The following is a 10,564-nucleotide window of genomic DNA, read 5'->3' as shown; positions in this document are numbered from 1 at the left end:
AGTTTTAAATATGTTAAGTTTGAGATGTCTGTTAAACATTTAAGTGGAGGTATCCAATTTTAGGATATGCAGGTCGGACTTGGATTGGGGGCGGGGTGAATTAGAAAAATTAGAGAGTTGTCAGCATATCAAAGATATTTAAATCTGTGAGACTAGATAAACCCTCGAAGAAGTATAGAGAAAAGAGGAGGATCAGGGACTGAGCCCTGAAGTACTCTAGCATGGAGAGTGGAGGAACAAGGCAAGGAGGATGATAAGGAGTGAGGCAGTGAGGTAAAATGGAAACTAAGAGTATGGCCTGGAAGTCAAGTGAACAACATGTGTGAAAGTGGGAGAGAACGGTCACTGCATAGGTCAAGTGAGAGGAGGACTGGGAATTGACCATTGGATTTAGGAACATTAACGTCATTGCTAACCTTGACGAGTGGTTTTGGTGAAACAGTAGGCACAAAGTAATGTTTGTAATGTAAGAGACTGGGAGGAGAGGAATTGTGACTGTAAGTTTAGGTAGATCTTTCAAGAAGTTTTGGTGTAAAGAGGAACAGAGGAATGAGGCAGTAGCCAGAGGAGAAAGGGGTGTCTAGCAATTTTTTGCTTGTTTTTTAAGATAGAAGAAATAAGGACATGTTTGTAAGCTGATGGGAATGATACAGTAGATGGAGAAAATATGATAATGTGGGAGGGGAAAGGGAAGAATTGGTAGAGTGATATCCTAGATAGGCAAAAAGGAATGAGATTTTGTGCACATGTGGAGGAATTAACATCAGGAGCATAGACAGCTCATTAAAGAGTTTCCTGGCCGGGCACAGTGGCTCATGCCTGTAATCCCAGCACTTTGGGAGGTCAAGGTGGGCGGATCTCTTGAGCTCAGGAGTTTGAGATCAGCCTGGGCAATATGGCAAAACCCTGTCTCTACAAAAAATACAAAAATTAACTCGGTGTGGAGGTGCATGCCTGTAGTCCCAGCTACTCAAGAAGCTGAGGCAAGAGAATTCTTTGCTTAAGCCCGGGAGGCAGAGGTTGCAGTGAGCCGAGATTGCACCACCGCGCTACACCTGGGCAAAAGGAGTGAACTCCTGTATCAAAAAAAAAAGAGTTCCTGATTGTTCTTTTGTGGCTCACGCCTGTAATCCCAACACTTTGGGTGACCAAGGCAGGTGGATCATGAGGTCAGGGGTTCAAGACCAGCCTGACCAACATGGTAAAACCCCGTCTCTACTAAAGATACAAAAATTAGCTGGGCATGGTGGTGGGCGCCTGTAATCCCAGCTACTCAGGAGGCTGAGGCAGGAGAATCGCTTGAACCTGAGACACAGAGGTTGCAGTGAGCCGAGATTGTGCCACTGCACTCCAGCCTGGGCAACAGAGCGAGACTCCGTCTGGGGAAAAAAAGGAAGCAAACTCATCAGCTGAGTGTAATGGTTATGGGGAGAACTGGTGAAATTTTGAGGATGGGCAAGAGGGTATGAAATAGTCATCAGGGGAATGGAAAGTGAAAATGAATGGACTAGAGAAATGTTATCATTGCCTGGTGGCATGTGGATGCACTTGAGGTTCCTAATCATAAATTGAATGTAAAACAAAGCTTTTCTGTGTTTCTCCTGTTAAAGTAGATGCATGGATACCGAGCAGGTAAATAGGTTTTTACCAAATGAGTACAATGAAGTGAGAGGCATAAGAAATGAGAGCATATGTAAGGGGTTATTATAATATGGACATGAAGGTGTTGGTAGGATCATAGACCCTGGTAGGCTTGTTGATGTGAGAGCACTTGAAAGAAAAAGGGGATGGTCAAAGAATGGGATAGTAGAAACTATTATTATTGGAAGGGTTGTGGTTACTGGAATTGGTAAGATCTAGATGTGACTGTGGGAATGGGTGGCTGAACTAAGATCAGGTATAAAGTCAACAGAAGAGTTCGAGGATCTAAGAGGCTAAAGTGTTGGAAGAACTGTCCATATGGATACTAAAGTCACCAAGAATTAAGATACAATGTCAAGTGAGCCAGGTGCTAAAATCTTCTAGAAATGAAAGTAGGGGAATGAGGCATCTTTAGGTGATTACAACAAGAGATACTGGGTATCTCTATAAGTGATGGGAATGATACAATAGATGGAGAAAATATAATGTGGGAAGGAAAGATAATATGATAAAATATGATAATATGATAAAATATGATACTGTGGGAGGGAAAGATAATGTAGTATAGTCGAATAACATGAAGTTGAAGGATTGGCCAGAATTGTTTACAGAAAAGAGTCTAAATAACAGTGATGAAGAACATAAGACTCCTCCATTGACCTCTAGGTTCAGTGATAAAAGAGGAGTATGGGAGATAAACACTAGCACAGGAGGATGAAGGGAAGGTTTAGAGAAGAGGTTAAGGATACAGGGAATTTTACTGATGCCTGAAATGATTTCCAGATGGTATAGTGGTCATGAAGAGAAAAAGGGGACTTTTCTAGTTTAATGAATTGATTAAAACTTAACAACGAATTTTCGTAGATAATTTTTTAGATTAGAAATGGTTGAATTAGAATGATGTCAGACCAGCTATTTTCTACTGTTTTCTATTTAGTATTATTGGGGAAACTAGCCTTAAAATAAACTGAAAATTCTAATTATCTTCAAATTATTTATGAGCACATTAATCACAAAAATCACTGATTTCTAATAAAAATTTTTCTAAAAAACAGAAATGAACTTGTAAAATGTGTCCTATTCTACCATTGAGTCTTCGATTTCATTGAGATAATTAGCAGTCATATTATTTGAATGTCTACCTTCTCACTGTGTGTACGTCCTTAAGGGAATAGTATCATTTCATCGTTATGTCTTCTGCTTCTCATAGTCATGCTGAACATGTAGATACAAATAAATAATATTTACATATAAATGACAAATATTTTATTTGAATAGGAAAATATGAATGGACCAGTTTATGAAAAAAGGGTTTAGTTATTCAAATATTTCTCAAAGAATTAAGTTGAAAAAGCCTCATATTTGTAGTATCTAATATTTAAGTAGTTTTTCATCAATATTTTTATTTAATAATTCATAAAGAAAAAATTAAGAAAACATTCTAATGGAAGCTTTTGGGCAGTGCTTTCAAAATAAACCATAATAAACCATCTATTTTTCCTGGGGAAAAAAATACAGCCATTAATTTTAAGTTAATATTACAAGGACAGTTTTGAAACAAACTTTCAAGGATTTATATTTGAATACCACCTGAGTTGTCTCTAGTATAATTGGCCCAAGAGGGAAAAGGAAGATAGATACACTCTGTCATTGTAGTAGTATCTGTAAATCTTTTCCAATGTGAAGTTTGGTAGAAAGTAAACAGCGCCACCAAGTGGTGGTATTAAGGAACTTTAGTCACTTGGAAATAGATAATTCACTGTTTTCTTTTCAACAGTTTTCCATCCAATTATCTTAGTAACAACAATCAGACTTCTGTGGCACCTGTACCATCAGTTTTACCAAATGCGATTGGTTCTTCCGCCATGGCTTCAACAAGTGGCCTAGTAATCACCTCTCCTTCCAACCTCAGTGACCTTAAGGAGTGTAGTGGCAGCAGAAAGGCCAGGGTTCTCTATGATTATGATGCAGCAAACAGTACTGAATTATCACTTCTGGCAGATGAGGTGAGTATTGTGGGTATGAGAAGGAAAATATATCAGGAATTGACATACCTTCTAATATTATAACAAAATGCAAATTCCTCATTAGTTATTTGGAAACAGTTTCATAGATTACAGATAGTTATATTAACATAAAATTTTAATTAATATTCTTTAATGTAATAGAATATCATAGAAATATTTAAAACTTTTAACTGCCAAATAACTTGAAGATGTATAAAACTCCCTCCAATAAAATCCTTTATCTAGGCCAGACATGGTGGCTTACACCTGTAATCTCAGCACTTTTGGAAGGCCAAGGCAGGGTGATCACTTGAGGCCAGGAGTTCGAGACCAGCCTGGGCAACATAGCGACACCTCATCTCTATAAAAAATATGAAAAATTAGCTGGGCATGGTGGTGTGCGCCTGTAGTCCCAGCTACTCAGGAGGCTAAGGTGGGAGGATCGTTTGAACACGGGAGGTCAAGGCTGCAGTGAGCCATGATCATGCTACTGCACTACAGCCTGGGCAACAGAATGAGACCCTGCCTCAAAAAAAATAGTAACAAGAAGTAAATCCTTTGTTTTTCAGCACAATTGATGATAATGTTTAAAGTCCTTTTGGTGAATAATTTAAACAGATTAAATACAAATCTGATTGTTTTTCTACATGTTTATTTTTTAATGTAGTTAATGACTGGAAGTATTTTATTTTGCAGGTGATCACTGTGTTCAGTGTTGTTGGAATGGATTCAGACTGGCTGATGGGGGAAAGGGGAAACCAGAAGGGCAAGGTGCCAATTACCTACTTAGAACTGCTCAATTAAATAGGTGGACTATGGAAAGGTTACCCATCATGACATTGTATTTATATACAATTAACTCTAAATAAAGCAGGTTAAGTATCTTCCATGTTAATGTGTTAAGAGACTGAAAATAGCAGCCATCAGAAACCGGCCTTTCTGCCGATAAAGTTGCATGGTAAATATTTCATTACAGAATTCATGTTAGAGCTTTCATGCCAAGAATGTTTTCTTACAAAATTCTCTTTTTATTGAGGTTTCACTAATAAGCAGCTTCTACTTTTGAGCCTCAACTTAAAGCAGAACTGTTTTCTACTGGATTTTTCATTAACAGCAAGCTTTTTCTTTTATGTAAAATAAATCTATTGTGAATTGATATCAGTGACTCATTTATTAGGTATAATTAATAGCCAAAGAATAAAATTAGAATTTATTTTAAACTTTCGGTCTTAAAAAGAGCTGTAGGATATAAACCTCTTTTGTGAAAAGTAGAATTTTCTGAATACTTTCATAGACAAAAACGCAGTTATACTATGTTTACCTGGTTTTCCAGCAGAAATCAAATAATCAATACTATGTTTTGATGGGTTATTTTGAGAGTTGTTTGGTTTTTTGAACACTACAGAATGGTTTCTTTTAAATTTAAGAACAACTAGTTCTTGAAAAGCAATACCATATTTCTCAGATAAATTTGTTGTTAAGGTTCTAGAAAGTCTAGGACAAATTTACTTCATTAAACAAAGTTTTTAAGATTATTCAATTGGCACAATTTAATGCATAATCGGGATTGGATCCATTAATAACATACTGTGGTACAGTAAAGAGAATTTGTTCTTATTGAACAACAAATTTGTATAAAAATATGGAATGATGCAACTACATTATAAATTGTATACGAACAAAATAAATTTTGGGTCACTCCGAGCTTACTATTAAAACATTGAAAACTTATTAATGAACACAGGCTATCTTGATGAGGATCTCTGGTTATGAAACACATACTAATGAAATTATTAGTGACACATTGGAAGCTAGAAAATTGCTGTTTGGGCCATTGCTATAAATCAGCAAATTGGCAGATTTTTTCCATGGTAAGATTTCTGTTCTCATTCATTCATTCAACAAACATTTGTTGAGGGCCAGATACTGTGCTGGTCAACTGGGGATATTATCCTGAACAATATGCACACAATTCTTGCCCCCGCAGAGCTTAAAGACCATTAAAGGATACAGAAACTTAAACAAGCAATTGTCCTATAATAGGATTAGTGTTGTGATGGGGAAGATACAGGGTACTGTATTTGGGAGTCACATAACTCCAATTTTGGGAGTGGGAGATGGTTTGGGGAAGAACTGGTCCAGATAAAGAGATGTGTAACCAAGACAGCATAGCACATTCTGTCAACTAAAGTAATTTACTCTAACTTAAGCATGAAGTACAGAAGTATAGTTCGTTTATTGAGGGAATGTTAAGCTATTAAAATGATACTTTTTGGTACTTTAAAAAAAATGAACACTTAAACACCATTTTAAAATTTTGTGTTAAGAGCTCCTAATAAGAGCTTGGTAAACATGTTGACAATTTAACTCACAGTCTCAACTTTAAAAGTAGTTGTTACCCTTTTATTTCTGTGTCATGAGACAAATTCTTCTGCAGCAGTGTTATAGTTGTACAAGATGTTTTGACTCACTCTGAATTGCCATATTCTTAAACCCTCAAAAGCTGCTCAAGCTGGTCAGTTTTCTATAAAACCAAGTAAATGAAATTTTCTCTCCCTTGAGAAAGGAAGTTCTGCAGCCTAGAGTACCATCTATTATGTTCTATAAGTCCAGATTTAGGCTTTGAAAGATCATACCAAAACTTCAGGTTGACTTAAACAGCAACTGTAAATTAGGTTTATGGGAAATATAGTAATACAGGGGAAAGAATATCGGCAATGGAGTGAAATGGTCCTGGGTTCAAATCCAGTCTTCCTCACATACTGTGCTTTTTAAGCTTCAACTCAGATGTGTAACTGCCTTTTCCTTACCAGTAAAATGAGGACAATAATTATGACACCCTAGAGTGGTTGTGAAGATTAAATAGCAAATGTTATCTTGTATTTCAGGTGCTTTTTAGGGAAAGTCTTGGCACATAGTAAACACATCCTGTAAATACCAGTTTCCCCTTCTTAGCCGCTGTGGCACTCTGACCTACCAAGTCTATAGGTCTTGCATATCGCTGTGTACCGGAGATACCTCTTTTACATCTGGGCTCTGTTTACTCTTTCTCAGTCCTATCCTCCACCCTCTTTAAATCAGACCCCAAGTTTAACCTTCCCACAGTCAGTATAAATCATTTTTCAGAACTTTCAGCTTTGCATCAAGTGAAAGTTGATTTTAATTACCCAGTAATGTACAGAAGCCCTCAATAATGTTAAGCTTCAAAGGCTTCTGGTACATTTGTCTACCACAGAACTACCACAATATATGTGCTTGTTCTTAGGTTTATTGCTTTTTATTTTAATGGGGTTTGGTTGTTTGGGTTTTATTTTGGTTTTGGCTTAACGTCAAGTTTAGTTTTTACTCAAGTAAAGGCCTGTGAAGTTTCTTAGGCGTGGAAGAAAAAGCTTGGAAAGCCTATTAATTCATGGTGCAATTCAGAATTGTTTAAGTTCTGTGCCACTGGGCTTAATCTAAAAGTATAGTGACATGTAAAGCATGCACATATGAATGAAAAACTAAAATAATTGTAGGCTCTTCTACAAATGGAAAAAAAAGATTGGATTGTGTCTACCTTTTTCCTCAAAGTAATCTAACCTAAAAGGTCATGGTGTTAAAACTTTTTATGGTGCTAATCAGAAAAGTTCATGTTACAAGAAATCGGGTCTCAAAAATGGGAATGTGCCTCCTCACTCTGCGTCACATGGGAAATAAATCCTGAGGCCAGGATCACCAGTGGGGTAGAGCCATCTTCGTAGTCTCTTGGTATCCTCCCCCTGAACAAAGAACAAAGTGAGACTGGGAAGCTAGTGTTGGGAAAACATTTCTGTGGTAAATTGTGGAGTAGAGAAGACAATGGAGGGCAAGGCAAAAACCCACAGACTTGTTTACCGATAGAGGCCCCACTCACCTCCATGCTGACAGAATTCTGGAAAAATTCCTTCCCTATATCCCAAACACCTGAAATTTTGAAATATTGCCCTACTATATAGCACTTTAAGCCTCGATGAGGTGCCGTAATGGAGAGAGAGCTTCATAGCTTAGCCTCTAGCCAACTTTACCTCAGGACCTCTGGATAAGATGAAGTGGCTTTTACCTCATGTGAGTCTCAAATGCTGGAGAGGGAGTTCCACAACCACCCATGCCTTTTCTCCCATATTATGCTCATTAGAAAGTCTACTCAGGGCTGGGTGCAGTGGTTCATGCCTGTAATCCCAGCACTTTGGAGGCTGAGGCGAGTGGATCACCTGAGGTCAGGAGTTCGAGACCAGCCTGGCCAACATGGGGAAATCCTGTCTCTACTAAAAATACAAAAATTAGCCAGGCGTGGTGGCATGCACCTGTAATTCCAGCTACTCGGGAGGCTGAAGCAGGAGAATCATTCGAACCCCAGAGGCAGAGGCTGCAGTGAGCCAAGATTGTGCCACTGTACTCCAACCTGGGCGATAGAGTAAGACTCTGTCTCAAGGAAAAACTAAAAAGAAAAAAAGTCTACTCAATAGAGCAGTGATTTGCAAAGTGCGAGACCCCAGACCGGCACTATTGGCATCTCCTGGAGACTTGTTTAAAATGCTAATTATTATTTTCAAGAACTTTCTACCTTCATTTGTACTTTTTTGTTTTCAAGGGCTCATAGAATTAGTCTTCCATGTGACAGCTTTTTAAATATTTTAAGACAAAAACTGAGTCTTCTAATCTTAATTGTGTTCTAGCAGTAGTCATTGTAATTATAGTTATTTTTATAATTTATTTTTTAGTGTATATCTATCACTCTGGAATGTAGGTTCCCTGAGATAAAAACTATAATTCTTTTTATGCCAGTTACATTCCCAACTCTTAGCACAAGACCTAGGACATAGTATGAACTCAATAAATATTTGTTGAATGAAAGAAAAATGCAAATTTTTAAGCCTTTTCAGAGACCTACTGAATCAAACTCTGAGAGTGGAGCCCAGCAATCTGTTGTAAAAGCTATTTGAGTAATACTGTTGCACTCTAAAGCTTGAGAACCACTGCAATAGAACTAAGAGAACATGCATTTCACCTTTAGGCCTATTCTCTGACATCACTTGAAAAATCCGCTCTGCCTTCTGTAACCGTTACCAACAACATTGTCCTGTCCATGTAGGGGAAACTTCTGGGCTATATTACAAGTGGGTATGAAGGTATAAGGATATACACAGTGGGAAGTATTGCTTAGAATGCCAGTACTTGTTTGCTGTGGAAGGTTTCTAGGAATGGATTGCTTAATCTAAGCACTACCACCGTCCACGTTTTCACTTAACACAGTGCCTTTTAATTGGTGACTAACATCAAAACACCTTAACAAACCGTTAAAACAGTATCAGAAACCACGTGTACATCCCTGTGCCTCTTAGATTGCTAAGTTCTGCTCTCGTTCTTACTTCAAAGGACACTTTTTAAAGAATTGTTAATGCTTTTTTATAATACAAGTCATAGCCATGTTGGCAAAAAGAAGAAAGATTTGGTGAGAAAGAAAAATCACTGAAAATTCCATCATCCAGGGAGAACCACTGTTATTTAAGTATATGGCCTTCCAGACTTTTCTGTGCATTTATAGATTTTTTTAATGGGATCAAAGTGTACATACTGTTTTGTAACTTTTTTTCACTCAACAATACCATGACTGTCTTGCTGTATCAAGTATATTTCTACATCTCTTAATGGCTGCATGATATTCCATCGTATGTGCCACATTTTATTAAACTACTGTTGAATTTTTAGGTTTCCAACTTTCATTAATAAAGTGCTTTAAAGAACATTGTCTTGATAAATCTCATATGTGTTCATATTTTCTGAAGATAAATACTTTGAAGTGGAATTGCTAGTGAAGAGGGTATGCCAGTTTTTAAAAGCTTTTGTTACTGCCATGTTGCCCCCTAGAAAACTTTAAGCAATTTATACTTTTATCAGCAGTATATGAGAGAATACGGTTTCTTTTGGAGGGCTTCCAACTAGAATGTTCTTGGAGTCTTTGGTTTAAAAATAAAGGGTAAGAGGGAGATTAAAAGATCCTGCAAAATTAAAAGACCAGTCTTAAATTTTTCTTAAATTATGATATTTACTGTTCTTCTCTCTTTATCATATATTTTGTGTTACTTTGGAAATGTCTGTAGTACTAGTTGCCTCTTGCTTTTATTCAGTCTCCTGGAAGCATTATTACCTTTCTGATGCTTGCAGAGACAGTAGAAGAATAATCTTAAGTAGACTTGAATCTTGAAGTATCTTTAATGCAGGTTTACTGTTTATGGATTTAGGGAATGTAGCCCTAGTGGGGAAAGTAGGATTTTGGAAGGTAGGCAGAACAGTGGCTCTCCCACTTGTTTGCCTGGCCTTTTGTGAGTCATTAAACCTCTCCCACTTTGAGCCTGCTTACTCATCTCTAGAATGAGGATAATATAAACCTACCTTGTAGCATTGAAAGGATTAACCACTCGTGGCTGGCACCTAGTGGATGATAATATAGCTTACTAGGATTTATAGATAAGTATGTTAGAGCAGTTGCTATTGTCAACCTCTGGAGTAAATATCACTGCCATTGCCAAAGAAAATCTTCCTTGAAAGCTGTCACAGTGAATGGGCATTGTCTTGTATGTCCTTATACCTACACAATCCTCATTCTTAGGAATCCGGCTCATTTTTTCCAGTCAGGTATTCAAGTAATCTAACCGATAAAACTCTCAGACAAGATGTATAGCAGAAGATTTCAACATTACCATGCTTAACAACAGTATACGAAAGTGGTAATCAGTCTTTTCAAGTGGTGAGCCTTGCCAAACTGCCCCTTCTGATACTCCCCCACCCTTGGCCCACAGCTGATCTTAGTGCTTCCGGGGGCTGTACCTCTACGTGGGAGCCTGACACAGGACAGGCGACTCAGCTCAGTAACGGTATTGTTAATTAGCTAAGTCTCA

General features: G+C 37.5%; 1 protein-coding gene across 9 annotated transcripts in view; it reads left to right on the top strand.

Annotated features, from left to right (window-relative positions):
* SH3GLB1 (SH3 domain containing GRB2 like, endophilin B1) overlaps positions 1 to 9,409 on the top strand; it is a 43,969-nt gene extending 34,560 nt beyond the window's left edge. For 6 of the 9 annotated variants that reach the window (XM_045367908.3, XM_074002508.1, XM_074002503.1 and 3 more), the window contains 2 exons: positions 3,419 to 3,647; positions 4,344 to 9,409. In XM_045367908.3, the coding sequence (XP_045223843.1) occupies positions 3,419 to 3,647; positions 4,344 to 4,451 (337 nt within the window). In that variant the 3' untranslated portion in view covers positions 4,452 to 9,409. The remainder of the gene's footprint in view (positions 1 to 3,418; positions 3,648 to 4,343) is intronic. The other 3 variants (XM_074002520.1, XM_074002514.1, XM_074002504.1) reach the window with 1 other exon arrangement.
* The last annotated feature ends 1,155 nt before the right edge of the window (positions 9,410 to 10,564 follow it).

Source organism: Macaca fascicularis, chromosome 1 (assembly GCF_037993035.2).
Source record: "Macaca fascicularis isolate 582-1 chromosome 1, T2T-MFA8v1.1".
NCBI lineage: Eukaryota > Metazoa > Chordata > Mammalia > Primates > Cercopithecidae > Macaca > Macaca fascicularis.
This window is presented reverse-complemented; position numbering and strand designations above follow the sequence as displayed.